Source organism: Sipha flava, unplaced genomic scaffold (genome assembly GCF_003268045.1).
Source record: "Sipha flava isolate LNK unplaced genomic scaffold, YSA_version1 100_pilon_pilon, whole genome shotgun sequence".
Taxonomy (NCBI): Eukaryota; Metazoa; Arthropoda; class Insecta; order Hemiptera; family Aphididae; genus Sipha; species Sipha flava.
Genome location: NW_020271714.1, coordinates 400864 through 426514, shown reverse-complemented (window position 1 = coordinate 426514; position 25651 = coordinate 400864). Strand labels below are relative to the sequence as shown.

General features: G+C 28.1%; 1 protein-coding gene across 2 annotated transcripts; it reads left to right on the top strand.

Annotated features, from left to right (window-relative positions):
- The first annotated feature begins 14972 nt into the window (after window positions 1–14972).
- LOC112679722 (probable multidrug resistance-associated protein lethal(2)03659) lies at window positions 14973–24775 on the top strand. 2 transcript variants are annotated; one of them, XM_025549617.1, is made up of 27 exons: window positions 14974–15075; window positions 15163–15284; window positions 15345–15428; window positions 15577–15687; window positions 15758–15880; window positions 17573–17783; window positions 18218–18434; window positions 18505–18661; window positions 18728–18866; window positions 18941–19051; window positions 19135–19359; window positions 19426–19590; window positions 19658–19779; window positions 19848–19945; window positions 20004–20089; window positions 20171–20538; window positions 20600–20892; window positions 20970–21049; window positions 21129–21279; window positions 22656–22762; window positions 22832–22955; window positions 23043–23213; window positions 23331–23458; window positions 23523–23768; window positions 24068–24240; window positions 24307–24547; window positions 24630–24775. In XM_025549617.1, the coding sequence occupies exons 2-27, from the start codon at window positions 15277–15279 to the stop codon at window positions 24693–24695; spliced, it is 4005 nt and encodes a 1334-aa protein (XP_025405402.1). In that variant the 5' UTR covers window positions 14974–15075; window positions 15163–15276; the 3' UTR covers window positions 24696–24775. The 2 variants fall into 2 exon arrangements, with proteins under 2 accessions (XP_025405411.1, XP_025405402.1); XM_025549626.1 differs by lacking the exons at window positions 24068–24240; window positions 24307–24547; window positions 24630–24775 and adding an exon at window positions 23844–24059 and having other exon boundaries at window positions 14973–15075.
- Window positions 24776–25651: the final 876 nt, after the last annotated feature.

The following is a 25651-nucleotide window of genomic DNA, read 5'->3' as shown; positions in this document are numbered from 1 at the left end:
AATTGTTGATTATTATTACTGTTTTATGATACTTTCATTAAAAGTTGACTGGTAAATATATACACACAGAGTTCTAATGCATCGTTCAAACTTGCATAATCTACATCTAATACATATATTTAGTTGAGTGTTGACATCAATGATGTAGAAACCATTCCATGCTAGACAATTAAACAATATTCAATAATCAAACAATATTATTAATTTTTATTTGTTTTAATATTAATTTAAATTTTTTTAATTAATATACGGGGACTAAATTATTGCCCTTAATCATATCATATATATATATATATATATATGAAAAAAAGAAGATTCATTTTACTCACTCTAGTTGTTTTTTGTCAGAAAGGAATACAATAATTTAAATTAGTCCATCAACAATAAAAAACGTACTGAATTTTGAATCAATAATTACTTCATTTCTAACAATGTTCCTTAATACATATATTAGCATTACTGTTAACCCAATTAAAGCAGCGATACAATTTCATGTGAGGAATCATGATTTTTGCAAAAATTTAATTACAAGAATACAACATTTCAAAAATAGTAAAAACCCAAAAACCAATAAAATTAAGTTTATACAAACAAAAATATCAAAAAAATTGTTTTACATTTTTCTTGTTTTATTAATTATGATCAAATTTTTTTCTAGAAATATATCTTCTCTTGTTTTTCAACCAGGGAGATTTAATTGAACTTTCTCATTTTCAAATATACTTATGATTAAACTATCTGGATCATTTAATTTTATATATGAATCATAAGCACAATCCCATATACTTTCTAAAAAATTAAAATTAATTTTAAAATAGTTAAATAATCATAAAATATAAACTTTATAATTAGTAACTCACGATATTTTTTTCAAGAACAATAAAACACGAACCACCAATAGATTTCCAATGATATTAATATTCTTTAGAAACTATTAAATTCATTAATTGAATAACTGATTGCACAAGATTTAAATGAGAATTTGATAATTTTATATTCTTTGGTTAAAACAGTTAAAACTTATAGTTAAAACAGATATTAGTCACATTTTTTTAATGCTTTATTAAAATACTTACAAAACTTAGAATTATAGATAAATCTGAGAAAATTGAAGTTAGTTGTTGTATTGCTACTTTCTTTACACAACTGTCACAAATGACTATGCAATTTAAGACAAGTTTTAATTCAAGACAATTTAAGACACATAATCCTTTAGAATCATCAAATTTTAATTCATATCCATTCTAAACAAAAAAATAGTATTTCCGAAAATCAAATTCAATTCTAACAAACTTGTTAATTTTTTTTTTTTTTTTTGCAAATAAATATAAATATATAAAAATTAATATAGATAATTATAATAATGTTAAGTGTGTTGTTAGTTCGTGTCAGGGCTTAGGAAGCTACCATAAGATTGATATGCTATTATGTTAATATGTTATATAACTACTACATGGAATTAAATTATGATGAAATAATAGATATATTTTGTAAAGCAATTCAACACATAGATATTCAACGCCTTAAATTAAATCAATAATAAAAATTATTATGTATGTTGTAGTATTAACTTTGAGATCTTTAATAATTAATTAAGTTATTATATTTGAAAAACTGTTCTGAGCAGGTCAATACCAACTGGTGGAGATTTTTTTCTGTAAAATTTTAAATTCAAACCCATATTTAAAAAAAATGTCGTAAAGGAATTGCAATGTTTTTAAATATATTTAAGGTAAGCATGCATTTGGAAAAAAAATTATTTCAATTAAACGAATATAATCGTATGGATGTAGACCAAAATACATTTAGGGATCCTATAATTCCTATAATTATAATTACATTGATTCATGGAAAACCTGTAGGCGCCACTGAATACAAGTAATGATGATTTACCTACATATACAAATATAAAATATATATAAATATTAATGATGGATACACGTATATAGCTAATAATAAAACTAACGAATGCAACTACATTGTCTTGGTCGAAAAACATTATTGACGGAAAAAAAATAATACCATCATCACGTGTTCCTCTTTTCACTTTGCCTGAAAAAATGTGATCATTTTTTTCACCCAACTATTTTTTATCGTTTCTATTTGTTTTCTCTTTTTTTGACCACGACTACCACCGGCTCCATTAGCCAATTTTACAATAGCCGATGCATTTTCCGATGCCATTTTCTTTGTAAAACTACAAATTAATATTAATAAATTAAATACATCTATCAACTGTAGAGATATATTTTGTAGTATTAAGCAATACCAATAACAATAAAATTTAGATCTCTGTACCTTTATTCATGTCACATTAAGAAATAGTTTACTACAACATTTTATAATAGAAGAAAACAATTGTAAAATAGTCAATACTCTTAACTAGCATAAAAGCAATTATTATGTTTAATTAGATTAAGCGAATTTATAAAAGACAGAAGACGCGTAAATTAAAATTCTTCTGTATAACTCGACTACTACGGAAACATATGCGTTAAAAAAAAGAAATACAATTTCCAGAAGAAAAGAAAAATAAAATAAAAAAATAAAAAACTTTTACCAGAGCCATCCACGAAGCCACCGATGGCGGGACAGTGTTATGTCTACATGGTATAGACCACGTACCCAAGACATATACTGGTCACTCGCAATTGACTCTTTGTGGTATCGTTGTGCATCCAGTGCGCGGACGATAACGTGGCGAAGAGTATGAAGCTCGTCGATACCCATGAGCTCGATTTTGGAACAATCAACGTGAAAAATTTTATTTATCCGACAACGGATCAATGCAATCGGTTTTTAAGACATCTTTGTGGAATGATTGATAGGTAAATAATAAAAAAGAAAAATTCGTATTTAATACGTTTTATAATATCAAGTATAACGTATACGTAATACGTTATTATATGTTAATCGCACATCTATAACATGGTTAAAGATAATTTTTTTTTTTTTTTTTTATTAGAATAAAAAGAACAATATGTACATTAATTGGCACATTAAATAATTCATACAATAAACTTAAAATAATTTTAGAAGAAGTCACCCATTGGTGATACCTCCTAACATTTATCACTTGGATTTTGGATAATTAAGAAAAAAGATCACGATTTCAATTTCGTTTTAGCCTGCGAGAAGGTTTATATTTTTGATGAGGGCATTAGTTCTTGAGTTGAGTTTACAATAGAATTGATTGTAATACAGTTTGGAGAAATCAGAGACAGTTTGGATTTGTAAGTCTTTATGGAGTGAAATGTTGGTCATGTACCATGGAGCACCAATTAAGGTATGGAGAGCAATATTTTGGAAATACTGTATAGGACGTATATTAGAGGGTTCGGCCGGCCCCAAAATCTGAATGTCATATGACCATATTGGTCTAATTATTGACTTATATAAAAGAATTTTGGTTTTGAGATTTAATTAGGATTTAAGACGGGGACGGAAGAGATGGAGTCGACTGTTAGCAAGATTTCTTTTAAATTAGAGGTGAGATTTCCAAGTGAGACGCTTATCAAAGATTATGCCAAAGTATTGTGGACTGCCAAGGGTGGACTGGGCGGCCACTGTGTCACTATATATTTTCACTGTTGGCCAGTTTCATATTACAACATTTATATCCATCGGGCTGGTATAAAATTTAACGTGTTAAAAATGTATTATAATTGTATTAATAATATTTGTAAAGACAGATATAAGTACTCTTATAAGTAAAATTATATTAGATTCAACTTTTATGCAAGTTTGATTCCCAGCGTATTACATAATACGCTAGTCTCTCTCTCTCTCTATTTATATATATTTCTTTTTATGCTAGTTTTTAACAATTTTTAATTGCTTCATAAGCTTTTCACGGCCGCCGCATAACATAAGGTATTATTTTTACATCCTACTTGTTATCGCACCGATAGATTACGGTGCAAATCCACCGGTTAATCTTATCGCCTAATTAACTACAACTATTATCATCGATCCACTCACATAATATAATTGCTTCATATTATATTACATCAAGTTAAACCAAAAATACAAGTGTACACAATATATATAATAATGTAAACACAGTGTACCTAGTGACTCGATCAAAGTTCACAAACTTGCCCACATACGGTCTATTGCCAATCTACGTCCATATATTTTGAGTTGCATTTACTAACTTATAAGGGGTATCCTGAAGTAGTAAGCCAAACACCTACGTTCTATCGTCTTTCTTCTCCTGTGTACTTGTTGCATTTCAAGGATATCCTAAATTACATCAATGAATTCAACAATGAATAAGGATACCAATCTTACGTCTAAAGTGACCATCCGCTCTACCTCAAATTCTTCTTCTAAAGCTTCTAACTCAGCCTCTTCTACCTCTGGAACTCTTTCTTAAGAGGTTTTTAATCAATCCATGTTTGAACTACATACATTTCAACATGCAACTTCGTCTGAAGTTAAGTCTTTACATCTCTCTCTGGACTCTAAATTTGCTGAAATCAAAGAGGGCATGCTACTTCTTACCTCCCAAATCAACGGACTAAAAGAAGAAAACGCTTCACTCCGCATTAATTTAACTGATCTCTCTCTAAACGCATTAAGGTCCTTGAATTCACCTCCTTCAAAGACGCATATACAGACTTATTGCCAACTCTACTTCAGGAGTTATCTGACCACGAAAATTTATCTCGAAATGTTATTGTCCATGGCATACCGGAATCATCCTCGTCTCAACCAGCAGATAAACTATCGCACAATGCCAAACTTCTCTCTGATACTTTCCAACCCTTCATGTCGCCTCTGCCCACTAATCTTAAGTCCATTAGACTTGGTAAACCATCCAACCGTGGCCCTCGTCTACTTAAAGTTTTCCTCTCTTCAAAAGATACAGCTCTCAAGCTTATTTTTGACTTTAACTCTTTTAAACACTCGCAATCGCCTAACGAAGTTCTCCACCCAAATTCAATTACTCGAGACCGTACCAAACGGGAACGGGAAGATCTACGACGTATTTACGCAGGATTAGATAGCCGTAAAAAGAACGGTGAAGCTAATATTGTTATTAGATACTACAATGAACACCCATCTATAGTATCCACTTCGCGTCTGTCAAATACTTCCAGCCAACCCACTCACTCATCTCTATTTACACAATCAAAAAATTAAGACTCTCATACTCTCTAGGGTGCGAGCAACAATCTCACCATCCGGAGTACTTCAACACTGATGAAAACTCACCAACCGTCTTCTTCCAATCAACATGCTGTACATACTTCGCTTCATACTCTCACTCAACTTCTTCCAACTGCTCTATGTGCCAAGCCACAAATGTAACATTTGACAAATTCTTAATTAATTTTACCAATTTTAAATCACTTCATTCTAATGTTATAAATAATGATAGCTCTAATGTTAATAGTTCTTTAGGTAAATGTGCCAATTTGTTAAAACCTAAGAATTTCTTTTGTACTAATAATTGTAATACTAATTCCTTTCTTAACTTAAATATCTTTTACCAAAATGTTCGTGGACTGAGATCCAAATTTGATTTGGTCAAGGCTAACTTTCCTGTATTTGGTGACTATGATGTGGTGATTCTTTCTGAAACTTGGCTTATCCCTGACATTACTAACTCTGAGTTGGGTTTTTGCAACTTTTCAGTATTTAAGCTTGACAGAAATAGCGCTACCAGTATCTTTTCACAGGGTGGTGGGGTACTAATAGCTATTAGATCTAATTTAAGTCCCTCTCTCATAAATATAAATACGCATAACGTTGAGCAAATCTTTGTAGCTGCTAATATCTCTTCAAGACGTTTCATTTTTTGCGCCATATACTTACCTCCCTACTATCCCTTGCAGTTATATGAATCCCATGTATCAGTAGTTGATGAAGTTATCTCCCTCCACTCTCCTCATTCTTTCATCCTAGTTGGTGACTATAACTTACCAAACATCGACTGGTCTTTTGATAACCTTGGTTTGGTTGCAACGGGAGTCTCTTCACCTTCACTCTCCCTTATTGTAGATTCTATTTCCCTTCATAACTTTTTCCAGTGCAATTACGTACAAAACTCTTTTTGTGGTGTACTTGATCTTGTATTTTCAAGTTCCAATGATGTATCTACTTATAATGCCACATCACCCCTAGTCCCTGCTGACTTATATCATCCTCTTCTAGCTATCTGTTACCCTATTTCAAAAATTACTAAAACACCTAATTCTATTTCTTATCGTGATTTCAAGGAGGCTAATTACCTGAACATCAATAAGTTTCTTCTGTCTTTTAACTGGAATGATTCATTTTCTCTATACAATGCAAATGATAGTGCTACTATTTTTAATGATGCCTTATTGCATTGCATTAATTCTTATGTACCTCTCAAAACCTATACAACCTCGTCGTTTCCCCGTTGGGTCTCTAAAGAGTTAAAAAATCTAATTTATAAAAAAAAAAGTGGCTCATTGTTTATTTAAAATAACTTCCTTTCCTTCTGACTACTGCAAATTCTCTGAATTAAGAATTAAGTGCAAGCACCTTTCTAAACTTAACTACCATGCTTATATTAATTCTACTCAAACCCATTTATCTCAATCACCTCGTGATTTTTGGAAATATTTCCGTGATCTTAACAGGCGCTCAATGATTCCTTCAAATATTCAATATGGCTCGCTCACTGCTTCTTCTGATTTGAAATCGGCTTCCCTTTTTTCTCAATACTTCTCATCTGTCTACAAACCGGTAATCCCATCCTGTTATCCTGACCTCCCATTTGAACACCCTCATTCACTTCCATCTAACTACTACTTTTCTCCTGATGACGTCCTCTCTGCTCTCGATAAGTTGAAAAAGGTTTCTTCTCTCGGCCTTGATGGTATCTCGGCCTCTTTACTTTTCCATTGTCGTTGAACTTTATTTTTTCCATTATATCTCCTGTTTAGAAAGTGTTTGGACGAAGGTGTTTTCCCTTCAATGTGAAAAATATGCTCTGTCACTTCTGTCCTTAAATCTTCTGATTCGTCTCTTGTTACCAACTATCGTCCAATCTCCATATCACCACACATCACTAAAATATTCGAATCTCTCTTATATAACTATTTAAGGCCTAAATTAAATCATATTCTTATTCTTCAACAATACGGTTTCCGAACTGGAAGAAGTTTGTTTCTTGTAGCGTTTCTTTCTCTTCTTTTATTTATGACTGTCTTAGCAATGGCGCTCAGGTTGACGTCATCTTTACCGATTTATCTAAAGCATTCGACATCGTTCCTCATAACTTACTTATTAAAGAGCTTGACCGTATTGGTATTGGCGATCCTCTTCTTTCCTTGCTCAGTTCATATCTGCTCAACCGTAAACAATTCGTTAAATTAAATGGGGTTTCATCCAACCTATCAGATGTTACTTCTGGTGTTCCACAGGGTAGTCACCTGAGTCCTCTACTGTTTTGCCTTTATGTTAACTCAATTTCCAGTTTCCTAAACAAGGCTCATTTCCTTCTCTATGTTGATGACATAAAAATTTTCCTTAAAATTGAAACCCATTCTGACTGTCTACCTTTATCAAATTAACTTATTCAATTTAATCACTGGGTATCTACCTTAGGCCTCTCCCTCAATATTAATAAGTGTAGTGTCATATCCTTCTCTAAATCACGTAATCCTATTCTTTACCCCTACTTGCTTAACAACATTTCTCTACAACGTGTATCTATTATAAAAGATCTGGGTATTTTTTATACTTCCACTCTCTCTTTTAGCCATCACATTGAAATTATTACGGGTCGTGCTAATAAGGTTTTAGGTTTTATTAAACGTAATACCAAACTTTTTTCGTCACCAACTTGTCTCCGTTCTATATATTTTGCTCTTGTTAGATCCATTTTAGAATATAGGGTTGTCGTTTGGCATCCATATCTTTCTAAGGATCAGTTACGTATTGAGCAAGTCCAGCATAAATTCCTTTCCTACGCTGCTTTTATTCTTAAATTACCATCCCCTAATCATAACTATTCTGATATTAGCTATCTTCTAAATATACCCTCTTTATCCTCACGTAGAAATAATATTAATTTACAGTTCATCCATGCTTTTCTAGACAACTCTATCGATACACCAGACTTACTATCGAAAATCCAATTTAAAGTCCCTTCCTACAATGTTCGTAATCAAACTCCTTTCTATATCCCGACTCAATTTTTTTCTTTCAGCCACAATCACCCAATGCACATGATGCTTAGATTGGCCAATCAACTGTGATTCTACTTACCATTATTTAATCTTAAGTTTATTTTCTACTATTTTTTTTCTGTTATTTTACAAACTCAATGTTATTTTATTGTACCTACCATACCTATGTAAAAAGCCGTTCGGCGTTAAATTCTATAGTAAATAAATAAATAAATATTGTTGTGCTATCAGCAGTATGAATTCACCATACGAATTGAAGTGTTCGCAGGCCCGTAGCCAGACCAAATTTTCAGGAGGGGCAAAGCAAATTTTTGGGGGGGCATTATATATAAATGTATTAAATATTAATGCAATTTTTAATTTATTTACATTGACATATAATTAAATTAACACAATGAATTACAAAATAAATTAACAATGAAACATATTTTACACACGTGTACTGCTGCAGTCGGCGATAAAATGAAAGAATATTTAGGTGTTCTATAATAAAATGTCAATTGATAGGAAAGTATTGAGCTACGATTACGATAACGTTAGCAATCAATTTGCCAACAGTCGTCGTGACACGTCAGTATCGTCGTCATGGCCCGGAATTTCCGAAATAAATACTACTATACGGCTAAAAAAACTTTTTTGATCTATTCTATTACCGATGAAAATGTTATAAGCAATAAAATACGTAACTACCTAAACATCTTTCTAATATTTTTAGGGGGGGCAATAACTGGGTATAGGGGGGGCAAGGTTTTTTTTTTATGCAGAACAAAGGGCCGATTGGGTCCCAGTCCGCCCCTATGGACTGATATGATTTTGTTTTTTTGTTTTATTGCTGGACAATTACCAGAGCAAAGTGCGAATATGACATGGGGGGATTTGTTTTCGTTTATTATAATTATACAGTTTTCGGACCGGATATAATGAGTTTTAAATTATCTTGAAGATAATATGCTGCTAAATTTATGTCATTACTAGTTGACAAGATAGCTGTGTCATCGGAAAATGTAGTTAAAGTAGTGATGTTAGTTTTAGGGATATCCACGGTGAAAATATTATATAAACCCAGTAAAAGTCTTTTATCTATATTGATATACTTTCTTTTTTTTGTGGGGTCTTTTTCCAGCTTTTAATTGATTATAAAATGTATCACGACCAGATTGTACTTTTCTCAAACAAGAAATGAACCTCCATAAGGTTGGATACTGCACATCCATTTCTAAATTAAGTCGTCTGTTGGCTCCCTCGGCATAGTTGTTAGTTCTGATTTAAAATTCAAATTAAAAGATATGTCTAAAATAATTGAATGCACGTCGAAATGGGTCTACTCCGAAATGGGTTCACGCCAAAATGGTTTACTCCGAGATGGCCACGTTGAAATGACCACGCCGAGATGTCCTAGACCGCCCACGAATCGCCATTGCCCATAACGTACCGTTTTACGCTCGACCGTGTACGTGTGTTATAATGTAAAGGTGTAGAATATTATGTACGTGGACGTCATAATTTATGATATTCCATCAGTATGAATCAGTACTATGAATTGCTGCCGACTTAAGTATTTGACCTGCATTGCATTTTAGCGAACGAAGTGATTGTTTTTGGTAAATCAAATTGTTACATTTTTTAGACCAACAGCGCTGAAGATAGTACTTCCGCAATACTACCTAGGAAACTCTTGTACTTGCCAGCAAAAGGTTAGATGCACGTGATTGAACACGAGTCGTCGGGTCGAAATATCCAACACCGATCTTAATGAATTAATGAATTATGTGGACTACCATAACTGACCTTTATGTCTGTTGATAGGATACAAACAACTAAATGAATACCACAACATTTGTAACTTGCAGTCGTAATATACATCCAAATGTAAATTGCATCATTTTGAGTTTTATCTATGCAACATCGAAAATTTACAAAACTAAAAATTTAGTAACCGGTAAAATTTTTTTTCTTGCCTGTTTGCGACTTGACGGCCTCGTTAAATAACTTTCCGGATTTTAGGTAAACACACATAGGTTATGTAACAATATATAACTATAAATCAGTGCAGAAATAATGCAATAAACTTATTAATAGGCGTATTATTTTAAGAAATAATTGTGTACCAGATCAAGGGGAAAAGGGAAAACGATTTAATAAAACGAAAAAACCTATTTGATAAATTTTGAAGCTGAAAGTTCAAAAACTCGATAAATATGTATTCTTCTACAAATCCGGTTTGACACCGAACACGTAGAATTAATTTTATTCAAATACCTTACCGCGGGGGAAATTATTACACCATGTGCATTTATAAACTTTTGGTCGAAACCATGTATACCGACATAAAAAAAACACACATGATAAAACAATCAATTCCTTGTTTCACTTAAAATCTAAAATAAATATCATTGAATATACGACTGCTGTACGTTTTTTTCTACCTATTTTTTTTTTTTTATATATATAGAAATATTAATTACTCTAATGTAAAATAGATATGTCCTAAGCGATACTGGATTATTCAGCTAGTACATACATACATATATGTCAATGAAAATTAACGAGAAAAGTCACTGAAGTGTTTCACAACAAAAAATTATATAATAGGGGAAAGAAAAAAAAAAATTATGGTTCTAACTTATCAAAAAATACGAACTCTATTTCATATAATTGCATCAATGTTATCCTAAATTAGATGGATTGGCTAAAAAATTTAATTATGTATTAATAATTATTATTTTTCGATACTTTTTTTTTATGTATATTTTTAAAATTATGTTTTGTGGTAGAAAAAATCGTTTTCATACCATAGTAGAATTGTAGTTTCTTTGAATCGTAATAAACCGGGTGCTTATAGAAACATTAACATTGATATTATAAGGTATCAGTTTATTTTTTTATTATAAATATATCATAGTTCTAATGAATGCACCCAATTCATTATTACTTATGATTCAAAAGTTTACCTATGTTATAATATTTTTATTATATAACTTTTTTTTTTTTTTGTTTTGTTTTCAAACCTGTATCCAATCAGTGATATTTAAATTAACATTTACTGTTGTAACAGGCGATATAATTTTCAGTATTTTTATCAGCTCTACTGTAATAGAATATAATTTCATCACTATAATAACTGTTAACTATAGATAATTTCTGGGTGTTAAGCATACATATTTAACATCCTCTATAAAAATAAAATAATCAACAAAATAATTGTTGTCATAATTAAATATACGTAAAACAACTTCAATAATAACGAACTCGATTAATTTATCATGAATATGTTTACAACTTAATCAAATTTTATGTAAAAAATACTCGATTATTAATTAATTTAAGGAAATGACGATTTTCATTAAAAATATGTTAAATTATTATAACTATAAGTAAATAGTCCATCACAGTTTATCTATTTTTGATAGTTACGTTTAATTTACTAAGAAATAAAATGATAGTAATTTTATGCATATAAATATATTTAAATTATTTTTCCCTACCAAGTTTTATTAAAACTTGTTTCAGTTAATAATTTAAAAATAATGACAGTCGATCAAATAAAACGGTCTCAAAATTCCAGGTATAGTAAAAAAATATTTTCTAAATTCCAGCATATAGGTTGTTATTATTAACTTTTAATTAAAATTTTAACTTTAAGTTAAAATTATAGTAATTATTATATATTTTTATCTCTATCGACTTGGTTTAGAAGTTAATTTGTCTAAACATTTAAAATTAATTTTTTCATAGGAACCCGACGCGTAAATTTTTTTTAACTTTTCATAACTATTCAATGTACATTTTGTAAAGAATTCTGTATGAAAGTTGATGCAAAACCTGTAGAGCGCATACCGAAATGGCACTGATTTTTTTGCCGATCTCCAAAGTTTTAACTCATACATATGTCCATTTAAGCTTTCGGAGAATTTTGTGTATTAATATTTTGGTTTTTAAGCTATTAAGTTTATTTTTTGAATATCAGAAATATCAAATTAAGTAAGATAAAAAGGAAAATTACTTAGGTATAACATTTAGAGTGGAAAGATAAATATACATGGTGAAATCGAGAAACAAACATAATATATTTAGCAAATCGAATTCCGTGTATTTGACACGTTTGTGCATAACATGACATTTGATCACTGTATGATCAAATTCAATCATCACTCTATTACAAAAAAAGTGATAGATACGTGTTCCGTTTGACATTTTTGATCCAAGAACGATAAAAGAAAAGTGTAACGATTACCGATTCAATATATCTACATTTGGTCTTCCTTATTAAAAATGCAGTCTAAATGCATTTAGGATTAATAATAATATCTTCTTAGACCTAATAAACGTATATTTGTTTGAACTTACTATAAGCATATCGTTTATCGTTTAGTATAATTAGTTTTTTATAAACGAACGTACATCCCAGTGAACCGATTATTATTTATAATGTCTAGTGACAGATTTTTCCAGGGCATCTGACACTTAATATTGTTACCTTTGGTTGGTCAAGACGCCACTGTTTTTTCGTAGCACGATCACGCTAGACCTGATTTTACCATTAACTGCTATTTTTTTTAAAAAATTTCTGCATAATACTTTTCGCTAATTTCTTTCTTTTTAACTTTCATTACTTTTTAGAACTTACGCTCGTAGCAAATGATCATAGCACCGCATTAGCCAAAACTATATTATATACTCATAAAAAGTAAAAGCCTGTCTTACTGAAAAAAGAAAAAAAGTGACTAGGTGCTAAAGTAACATACTTTTAAATAATGCTAAAGATTATATTTAAGAAGGTTATTAAATCAGTAAACATAGAACAATCAAGATTCAACTATTTTTGCTACACTACTTGTCCATTTTTGACATGCTTTAGTATTTCATTACATCGCATGCATAAAATAAAGTTAAGTACAAATAAAGTAACGTGCTACTGTAACGACGCCACTACCGACCACTAATACCGTGGCGTAAGCAATTATACAAAACACATGGTATGTGATAGGTACCTACATACATTTTTTTTTTCACGACAAATAAAAATTGAAAAATTAGAAATTGAGAAATATTAGAATACCTATACTGCCAATTCTATAATACTGTATCATGTAATTATCATCCAGATTATCTGTATTCAGTTACTCCCTCACGAAAGTGAGAGTTACAAGGCTTGCAACTATATTCAACTATTATTTGTAGCTGTATACCTACTATAAATAGGATAGTTAATAAAAAGCCAATAAACAATATTTTATATTATTTTATTTATAAATTACGTTATTTTTATTATTATCTGTACAAATAATTCATGAAACACTTTAGTATTTATCATTAATATTTCATTAATATAATACTTTCCCATCGACAAAAAAGGATACTCATTTGTAGGTAAATTTGTAAAAATTTTATTTAAAATTTTTTTTAAAAATTTAACCGTAAATACAATTGCGAAAAATATACGTAAGTATATCTTTGTCTTTTTTTTTTTGCTTTGCCATTTACACAATAAATATATCATACAATGGTAGTATAGAACTATTAATATAGTACGTCAATAAATTGCAGTGACCCTGACTGGTCTGTATATCTAATCTATGGAAAATTGTAGCTGTTCGATACCAATTCTTATTTTCTAAGACTAAATATTTAATAATTAAATAGCAGATCGAATTACTTAACATATATATTTAGACTTAAAACCGTGTTATTAAAATCATATAAACCAATAAATGTCTATCATTATTGCCATTGCTTAATATTTATGCATTTGGATACGCGTTTCAAAAAATTTTGAAATTTTTTTTTGACTGGAAATGTTCTTAACTCATGATGCTCACGTTTCAAATTTTAAATTGAATATTTTTTATTTGTACAGCTTAAAATATAAAAAATATGTATACAGGTTTTCCCATTTGTTTGTGTAACATACAAATATACAAGATTATTAACGTCATACTAATCATATGGTTATAATTTGATACCATATCAAATAAGTCAGTTCAAATTTAAATGCCGTAAACTCTTAACAACTTATATAATATATAAACATTTAGTATGATTCCGAGTAATTTCTAAGATAGTTTTACGAAATGTTTTCCTAATATTACACTTCACAGTGTATTAGTTTTCCTTAAATAGGAAATACTATTCGGTAAATTGCAATTCATCCTTTATTTATTTAAATTTTTTCTTACCACAATTCAATTAAAAATTTCAACATTTTTTTATTATACTCATTATGTTTTTAGGACATTCCACCGCGGTCATTTCTTATACCACAGTCTAATCTAACTTTAATTACAAACAGTCACGTGTTCAAGATTAAAAGTTGTTTTTTTTAATATATCACATCAATAAAAAGTGAATCATATTTTTATATAAAATGTAAATATACAGTTGATATATATTTTTTTATATATCTTATTTTTAAAAAAAAATGTGTTTGTTAAATTATATTATGCTATTTGTTTTCGAATCGCAACAAAATTGTGATTGAATAATTCACAATTTAGAGAGATATGAGCGTATACACAACCGTATAACTGTATCTACTTGTATTATCAAAACATGAAACGTAACAATATTAGTAATATAATTGTATTACAATAACATACGATAAGAGCTCTGTTGATAGTCAACTACTCTAAACTGTTAAATTCTCACAACTAAATCAACTCACGTCGAGTGGTCTTCAGATAACTACTATGCTCAGCACAGACACACAAATATATAACAATCTTATTCTTAATTTATTCTTCTTAAATTGTAACTTTAAAAATATGTATTAATTATTCACAATAAGTATTACTAACAAAATAACTAACTTTTGTTTTAACTTTGAATAAAATTTAATATTTGTTAACAATAACCTAATATTATAAATTAATTGTTAAATCATACGATTTGAATTATAAGCTAAACTGTAAGTAAACACAATAGAAACTGTCAAACAGTTATAATATTTAAAGGCGATGATTTTCATCATTATTTTATTTTATCATATTTTTAGTATATTAAATGATGTAAAAAATTTTTTCTTTCAATTAATGGATAGAGTTCAATATAAATGATTAATGACTAACGATTTTCATTAAATTGTTAATACAACACGCCTCATGAAACGATGTATAGGTAAGTTGTTACAACATCAATGAATTTGGTTTATTATCAAATAAATTATTGTTGTTTCAGACTAATAGCGGATGATAGTAACAATAAAAAACGACCACCGAATCCAAGAACAAACGCTAATGCTTTTGAAGTTCTTACATTTAGGTAAATCGATAGTATTTTAATTAAATTATATTTAATTTAGTTATTTGTGTTTATAAAAAAAATTAAACAAATAAATAACTTGGAAAAACTTTATAACGTTTATTAAATAAAATGTACAATCCAAATTAAAAATATCTTTTTTATTCAGTTGGATATTAAATCTATTCAAAGTTGGACTGAAAAGAGATTTAGAAGAAAATGATTTGTACTCGCCATTAAACGATCACTTGGCGTCGTTGTTGGGCAATGAATTAGAAGAGTAAGTTAAATAAAAATAAACATTATGTTCAAAATAATTTTAATGCATTTAATTTTCTTTTCGATTTTAGGAAATGGAATTTAGAAATTAACAATAAATATCGAAATCCTAGTTTATTGAGAGCTTTGATTAAAGTTTTCGGACCTAAATATATGTTCTATGGATTTCTGCAATTTACAAATGAAATGATTAAGTAAGAATTAAATATTTTATATTATTTATCAAAGCTATTGTACCTATGAATATTCATATTTTTCAATTTCAAATCTAATAAAATGAAGTCAAATCACATACTTTATAAATCGATAATTTAATTTTTTTTTTTATTTAATTGAATGAAATATATTGTCACCCTATACTAACCATAATTAAAATGAAACTATAATAATTATAAAGTTATTTATTAAACATATTCGAAATTCTTAAAATCCTATGCCTAGACATTTTATAATTTTTTTTTTAATTAATTTTCAATTTTTCAATAGACTGGTTATTATATCAATATCATAATAAATGGTAATACTATTCGTCTTTAACCATCTATATAATTATGTTAAAAATAAAAATTATAATGTGACATTAATAACATTATGATAAAACTGTTTAAAACGAACGTCCATATCCTTGTGGAAGTATAAATAAATAATTAAATAATTAATAAGAATATAATGACTTAATTTTTTTTAATCAATTGTAAAATTATATTAAAACGCAATAAACTTATTTTTAGTATAATGTATCAACAGCATTATTTATAATAACAACCTTGGTCATTTACATTTTTCAAAATCCATCGTTTATCTCTTATACTATAAACATAATTTTATATCAGACTTACTCTTAACAGTTTAATTGAATTAAATAATAACCATTATGATATGAAACACAATTATTTTATTTTTTAACGCAACTAGCTGAAAACATCGATTACCGAAGCTAATTTGAAATTAACATTATATCACTTTTCTAACACGTATACAATTATAATCCGTAACATGATTATTATACTTTTATTTGTAAATATTTTATAAAATTAGTTTTGATTCGGATTAAATAATTCGACTATTATTTGATAAGATGAAATGTTGTTTACAAAATAAAACATTGTACAAAGTGTTAAGTATATCCAGATTGTTGATTAATTTTATTTTAATTATACTATCAAATAAATAAAAAGTTCTCGTGAAATTTGCATTTGATTGATTTGGTTCTCATTTGTTAGTATAACATTGCAATTATTAACGCAATCAGTTGACGTTTTAGTGTATTTAATGAATTTATAATTATACGTTTACAATGTTTATTAAATAATCGATAATTGAATAAATATTAATAATTGTATATTATTACAATAAAAACCATTATTATTGAGATTTGAAACGCTCTGTAGGATCTTTTTTATTATTTATAACCGATTTCAATCTTCAGTATAATCAACTTCTTAATTTTTTTAACACACAGTTAGCAAATTAAAGTTTATCAAAGTCGAATGTTTTGAATACAGTACAATAATTTTGATTTATTTTTTCATTCCACGAAGTTCCATCTATGGATGGCTCTTACGTCAAAACCTCAGCCAGAAATAAACTATATTTAATAAATATTTATATACTATATTTATACTATATTATATTTTTATACTATATTTAATAAAATATATATTTAATAAACAATATTTAACTTGTTTCATTTTTTTTTTTTTTATTGGCCTGAAAAAAATAGCACTTGTAATAATTACTTATAATAATTAATAATAATTATTGTACAAAGTTTACAGACTATACATTTTTAAATAAAATTAAAATAATCCTCAGATATATTTAATAATATATAAAACATTATGTAATACACCATTCTTATATCTTTTGCGTGTGTTATTCCTTAGAATGTCTCAACCTCTACTTATTGGTGAACTGTTAGAATTTTTCAACACTGGTGGTTCCGAAGAAATTGATTTAGTACACGCCTGTACTTGCACGTCTGGTCTAGTGTTGAGCATGTTAATTACAACATGTTTACGGCCTTTATATAACTTAGAGTACTTACAATGTGGAATGATGATGCGGGTTGCTAGCCGTTCGACAATATATAGAAAGGTACTCTATTATAAAACTGAACGAAAAACGAAAAATATCTTTTTTATTGTAACGACAATATTTGTGTGATAAAACTTTTTACCTTATTCTTATACACACATAAATTATTGAGCAGTAACACCTTTATAAAACTTTTGTTTTTTTTTGAAATGTTAATTAAATGTTTCTTAGTATTAAGTACCTATAATATTAACATCTAAAAGAACATTAAGATATTACTCATTATCAATAAATATTACGTTAAATATTACATTCAAAATAATATAGGATTCTTTAAATTATTCACATTTTTAAAAATAAATTAAACTAAACTAATTAATTTTACAATTTATAGTACTTCTAAATCTTTAATTTTTTATTTCTCTATACAGACCTATCTCATTATTTATTTATTTATTTTTAAAAAATGTATATTTAAATTTATAACACACCAGGCCTTACGTCTCACGGCTCTTGAGGAGAAAACGGCAGGCCAAATCATAAATTTGATATCAAATGATGTAAATCGATTTGATTCAGGAATAGTGTATTATCACGTATTATGGATTGGTCCCTTGCAAACAATTTTAGTCACATATTTTTTATGGCAAGAAATAGGTTTGTGTTCTTTATTTGGAGTTGCCACGTATTTATTATTCATACCGTTACAAGGTTTGTACTACAATTGTTGAACTTTAAAAATAAATTATACTTTTGAATAATAAACTTAATTTAATTGCAGGTTTTTTGGGAAAAAAAATTTCAGAACTTCGATTGAAAACCGCTATTAAGACCGACGAGAGAGTGCGCTTAATGAACGAAATAATTTTGGGCATACGAGTGATTAAAATGTATACATGGGAAAAACCTTTTGCAAATCTTATAAAATATGCAAGAAAGTAGATGCAACCTTTTATAACAATTATATTAAACTATTTTTTCGAATATACTCTTTATTATTCTAGGAAGGAAATTCAACAAATTAGAGGATCAGCGTATATCAGAGCGATTTTGTTATCATTCGTAGTCATTCAAATTAGATTTCAAATATTTATTAGTATTTTAGCATATATTTTACTAGGACATTATATGAACATAAAAAAAGTAAGCTAAAATAAATACTAGGTAATTTGAAATTTCAATGCTGTAAATTATATCCGTGTAAACCAACGTTTTAGTTATTTGTCATTATTTCGTTCTACAATTTACTGATAATGACAATGGGTAATTTATTCTGTCAAGCTACGACAAAAATGGCCGAATTATTAGTATCTATAAAACGAATACAAGTATGTCAGTAATTATTGATCTATTTTAAAATTATATGAGTGTACTTGCATACAACTTTAATCAATACAAATTTATTATAAAGAATTTTTTATTACTGGAAGACAAAGATGGTCAATTGAAAAATACTACTAAAAAGGACGTAGGTTTAAAAAATGGCACGGAAGATTTAAGTAATTTTAGCATAGCCATTTCAAAAGCAACTGCTAAGTGGAAAAATAATCAATTGAGAAACACTTTAGAAAACATCGATCTCACGGTAAAATCCGGTCAATTGGTTGCAATAATTGGTCCCGTTGGAGCTGGAAAAGTATAAAATTTATTATATGGGAATTACTATGATAAAACTGGAATAATTATTTAAAAATGATTACAGAGTTCATTAATACAAGCCATAATACGAGAATTACCACTAATCAAAGGACAAATTTCCGTTAGTGGTGTAATATCTTACGCATCGCAAGAACCATGGTTATTTACTGGATCTATTCAACAAAATATTATTTTTAATTCACCAATGGATAAAGATCGTTATAAACAAGTATGTTTTTAGTATCAATAATTATTTGATATCAAAAACTCAATTTTCTAACTTGTTTATAAAATAGGTTGTAAATGTATGTGCATTACAAAGTGATTTTGAACAATTTCCTTATAGTGATAAAACGATTGTAGGAGAAAGAGGAATAAACCTTAGTGGAGGACAAAAGGCTCGAATTAATTTAGCTAGGCAAGTAAGAATTATCAAATGTTACAATAGTTATATAAATGTTAACATTTATTCGATTTTTATTTTAGAGCTATATATAAAAAAGCAGATATTTATTTATTGGATGATCCTCTATCTGCTGTTGATTCAAAAGTTAGTAGGCATTTGTTTGAAAAATGTATTAAAGGTAGTATTAAAAAAAAAATGTTATGGATGAATAGTTAATTTTTATTTTATGTTTATAGATTACCTAAAACAAAAAACTTGTATCCTCATTACTCATCAAATTCAGTATCTAGCTAACGTAGATCAAATTGTTCTTATGGAAAACGTAAGAATAGATAACTAATTGATTTCTGTACTAAAATTTACTTATAATCCTATAGATTTTATATTATTTTTTTCCTACAAGGCTAATATATTAGCTAAAGGTTGTTATCAAGAATTAAAAACTTCTGGCTTTAACTTTGTTAAATTAATCGGATCTACAGAAGATACAATTGATGAATCACATACTACGGCAACCAAGTCAAATTCAAATACGTTTCCTCTTTTAATAATACAAGATTCTAAAAAAAATTGCATATATGAAAATCCACGTGAAGATTTATCAAAACCTAATGAAGAATCAGAGATTTGTACTACGGGACATGTATCGAAGAATGTCTATAAATCATATTTCTCTGCCAGCGGGAATAACCTCAGAGTTTTTCTTTGTTTTTTTCTGTACTTTTTGGTTCAAGTTCTGACTACCGGTGGAGACTATTGGCTTAGTTATTGGTACCATATATAGCCTAAATGTATATATATATATATATTATGTTGAATAATTTTTTTCTAGGATTACTCAGGAAGAAACTTTGTTTTATAACACAGATACTTTATCTACAAATGATACTACAAATGATAATCCTAGGATAAACTATATATCTGATACTTATTTACCATTAATAAATAATCGTCAAAACTGTATCTTGATTTACGCAGTATTAAAAATCATGATGCTAATAGCAGTTTTAATCAGTTCCGCTGTATTTGTATCAATGTGCACGAATTCTTCAGTAAATTTACACGATAAAATGTACAACGCTGTTACTAGAGCTACTATGGCTTTTTTTAACTCCAATTCTTCTGGTAATTACATGTCATTTAATGAATATTGAATATAATATAATACATAGCATGCAATGTGTACACATTTTCTTATATAGGAACGATTCTGAATCGCTTTTCTAAAGACATAGGAGATATTGATGATGTCTTATCATCAGTTTTATTGGATTGTATAAAAGTAAACAAATTATTTACATGATTCAGTATTTTTTGCTATATTATCAATATTAATGCATTTTAATGAATAATTAAAATAGATGAGTATGTTATTACTTGGAATCATTTTCGTCGTTGGATTGGCTAATATTTACCTTATGATTCCAACCTTTTTTATTGGTTTAATCTTTTACTATATTAGACGTATTTATTTGCCAACGGCTCGACGAGTCAAACGATTGGAAGGAGTTAGTAAGCATAATGATTTATTTATGTTTATAGTTGATACATTATTGTAGGACTAAGGATTAGGGATGAGCATGAAATCTGAAAATCTGAATTTTCTGAATATCCGAATAGTCAAATTCGGATTTACCAAATTATCCGGATTATCATGATTTATGGATTTGAATTTTATGTAAATTATAATTATTTTTAATTTCTAGTAAAATAAATTGTTTTATTTTATTGTAATTCAATAACAACAAATTAATATTATATTTTATGAATAACAGTCAGTGCTTGACTTGGCAAAATTAAAGAAGGGGGACTTTGTTTACTTTAAAGAAAATAGCGTTCCCGAGACTTGTTAAGCTTTACAATTATAACTTAATAATAGTAGGGGGACGCTAAAATTTCTGAAAATTAGTTAGGGTACTCTGTCCCCCTACGTCCCCCCTCAAGTTAAGCACTGATTAACTGTATATAAAATTACACTATTATATATATATATATATGTCGTAGGCCATATGGAAAATTAGTTTTTTTGCAAAAAAACTAGGCTCTTTGCAATGGGGTAGCCCGTTTGCAAACTACTTATTATTTTTCCAAACAGCCTGCTGTTTTTCAGGCTCATTGCATACAGTCTAACAGCTGTTAGGCCTTTTAAGAATTACTCACTATTTTTTAAAAAACAGTCTGCTGTTTTTAGGCTCATTGCATACATACTAATTTCAGTTAGGCCTTTTAAGAACTATAATCATTTTATGGTAAAAACCATTTTAATTATTTTATTTTAAGGGTTATTGATAATAACACAGTACAAATATGTAACATAAATGTATAACATGTAGCATTATTATTTATTAATAATATAAAGGTATTTATTTATTGTTACATGTGGTTTTTTCGTGGCATTTTGAGCTACAGAGTACATTGTTTTTCCGACAAGCGCATCTATTTGTTTTGCACGATGTTTTGCAAATGAGCCAGAAAAACAGCAGGCTGTTTGGAAAAATAATAAGTAGTTCGCAAACGGGCTACCCCATTGCAAAGAGCCTAGTCATTTTGCAAAAAAACTAATTTTCCATATGGCCTACGACATATATATATACATGACTTCAACAGTTTTTATAATTTATTTTATTTACCAAAACTAGTTATTAAATTATTGAGCTTATTTTATACCTCAATGACATAATATGTTTTCATTGCTGAACACTTAATTAACTTATCTTTACTGCATAACCTTAAATGTATGAGAATATAAAAATTAGTCATTGAAAAGCAAAATTTAATTGAATAATCCGAATAATTCATGAAATCCGGATTTGACAAATTCGATTAATCCGGATATGTCCATCACAACTAGAGATCACATATTTTATTGCTTTATTTATTTTTGTTAGCACGGAGTCCAGTTTTTTCACATATGAATGAATCTTTACAAGGACTGATAACCATACGAGCGTACAAGGCAGAAGATATGCTATTCAGAGAATTTGATAAACATCAAGTAAAAACTAAAATGTTTTTATAATAAATAATTATCAAACTAATACTGTCTATTTTAATGTTTAATTAGGATTTACATTCATCAGCTTGGTATTCATTTATTTCCACAAATCAAGCATTTGGTTTATGGCTGGACACAGTGTGTTATTTTTATATATGTATCGTTATATTCAGCTTCTTAATTATCGGAAATGGTGAGTTATGAACAAAATGTTTAAATCATTTTAAATTGTTACCATGTGTTAAGCTTTTTTAAATAGTTTGATTTTGGATAATCTAAGATATAAATGGTGGACTCGTCGGCTTAGCTATTACACAATCGATTCAATTGGCTTCAATGGTTCAATGGACTATAAAACAATCAGCTATATTGGAAAATCAAATGACTTCAGTCGAAAGAATTCTGGAATACACAAATTCACCACAGGAAGTTACTCTTCAACTTCATACAAGTAATAATATATAATAAAATAATAATAATTTAAATTAAAAATTATTAAATGGTTAATACTCGAAAATTAAATTAAGAAAATTAATTAAAAATAATAGAATGTATTGATATTATTTAGCTAAAGAACCTCCAAACGAATGGCCTGTTTCGGGAAAAATTGTCTTTAAAAATTTTAATCTGCGTTATAATCCAAATACCCCATACATTTTGAAAAATCTAAATATTCAAATTGAACCAATGGAAAAAGTAAATTGAAAAATTCCAAACATATATATTCAATATTCTATAATAATTTGTTTAATCTATTCAGGTCGGAATCGTTGGCAGAACCGGTGCAGGAAAATCATCCTTTATTGGAGCGTTGTTTAGATTGGCTCTAAATGAGGGTAGTATTTTCATCGATGACATAGAAATAAATGAAATAGATCTACACATTCTTAGATCTAAAATTTCTATTATACCTCAAGAGCCAATTTTATTTTCGGGAACTATACGAAAAAATATAGACCCGTTCGACGAATTCTCTGATCACGATCTTTGGAAAGCTTTAAGCGAAGTAAATATATGCATTGTTCATAATCAATTAGGTGCTATGTATATTCATAATTAAGTTAAAATTTTCATTTATTAGTACAAAAATATTAAGTTTTTGGTGTGTATACGAATGCATAAATAACTATTTCAAGTACGTTAACAATAGTGGCAGTGTGAACATAAAATGGGTCTAATAAACACATGGATGCATCAGGAAAAGGAAATATTACTTATAGATCACTTATTCACTCATTAAATTATTTATTTTATTTGTTCACAATTAATCAATATAAGATATTTATATATTTAAAATAATTTAAGGTCCAGCTTAAAGCTACAGTCGAAAGTTTACCTGGTAGTTTAAATACCAAAATGTCTGCAAATGGTTCTAATTTCAGTGTCGGCCAAAAACAATTAGTATGTTTGGCTAGAGCAATACTGCAAAATAATAAAATTCTAGTATTAGATGAAGCTACTGCCAATGTCGACCCTCAGTAATAATAATATACTAAATGCTCATAAATACACAATATATTGTAGAATGATATATCATTTTTTAGAACTGATACTTTAATCCAGAATACACTAAGAAATAAATTCAGACATTGCACAGTATTAACAGTCGCTCATCGTTTAAATACTATTATGGAATCCGATAAAGTAATCGTTTTGGATGCAGGAAGAATAGTTGAATTCGATCATCCATATAATTTGTTAAATAATGAAAATGGTTTTTTATACACGATGGTAGAACACACCGGATCTTCAACAGCTGAATTATTACACAGTGTAGCAGCAAAGGTAATGTATATATTGCATTTTTCGATTTATTAAAGTTACTCGAAGAGTTTCAAATATTATTTTGATTTTTAAATTTATTTAGAATTTTAAGAATATGAATATAAAAAAAAATTTCACACCAAATGATCTGACGAAAAAGCTGATTTAGCTGTTGATGTCTAATAAATCATAAATGTATTGTTCTTTCATAAAATGACGTTTTTGATAAAACTTTTTATTTGTTTATGTAAATTAATTAGTTAATATATTATAGTTAATTATATGTAAATTATTTTTTTTTTGTATTTATTTTGTAAATTTTTTTATTAACTGCAATGTGGAGATACTCATTTTATAACTACTATTTATATATTTTGAGTAAACCTAGACACTAAATATATTAAAACGGTTTAATTTTCATTGGATTCAACATTATACTGTTGAAAACTTTGTTAAACCATTTATATTTTATTAATCAATTAATATATAATATATCAGTGGCGCAAACAGGATTTTTTTTCCGGGGGGAGGGGGGCAAGGTAAAAATATAACACATTTTACAATTAACAAAATTATGCAAATCCCTAACATATTTTGACATAAATAATATTGATAATATCATTGATAATAGAATAGACTATTCTATAATCAATGATACTAGGTATTCAATACTAGCTCTTCATATTTCAAACTTGTAAAATTTGTAAATTTTAACCTAGACATCGAAGAAAATGTTGGGGGGTTATATCCCCTTACCCCCCCTTCTTGCGCCACTGTAATATATAATTAGGGAATAAATATAATCGATTTGATTTAATTAAATATTTTTTATAAAAACAACTAAATATAATTTATATTTAATCACACAGACTTTCTTTTTTCTTATTGTTTGACACATTTATGTTTTTATAATCCTTTTATTCTCATATCCATTAGTTACATAACTTATCTAGCAGAGAAATATTACTTAAATTATTAAAAATTGCTTAAAATATCAATTTATTAGTATTCAAAAACTCAAATAACCTGCTTAAATTCCTTTGTAAAAAAGCAACATTTTTTACTAAATGCTCGGTTTCGTGTATGTATGAATTTTAACGATAAGCATATCAATTGTAATTGATT

Excerpts from the sequence above, each read along its gene's own strand:
- LOC112679722 (XM_025549617.1), top strand. Across the intron at positions 18,662-18,727 it reads CTTATAAAATATGCAAGAAA|GAAGGAAATTCAACAAATTA; the intron begins GTAGATGCAACC and ends TTATTATTCTAG. Across the intron at positions 24,241-24,306 it reads ACTGCCAATGTCGACCCTCA|AACTGATACTTTAATCCAGA; the intron begins GTAATAATAATA and ends ATCATTTTTTAG.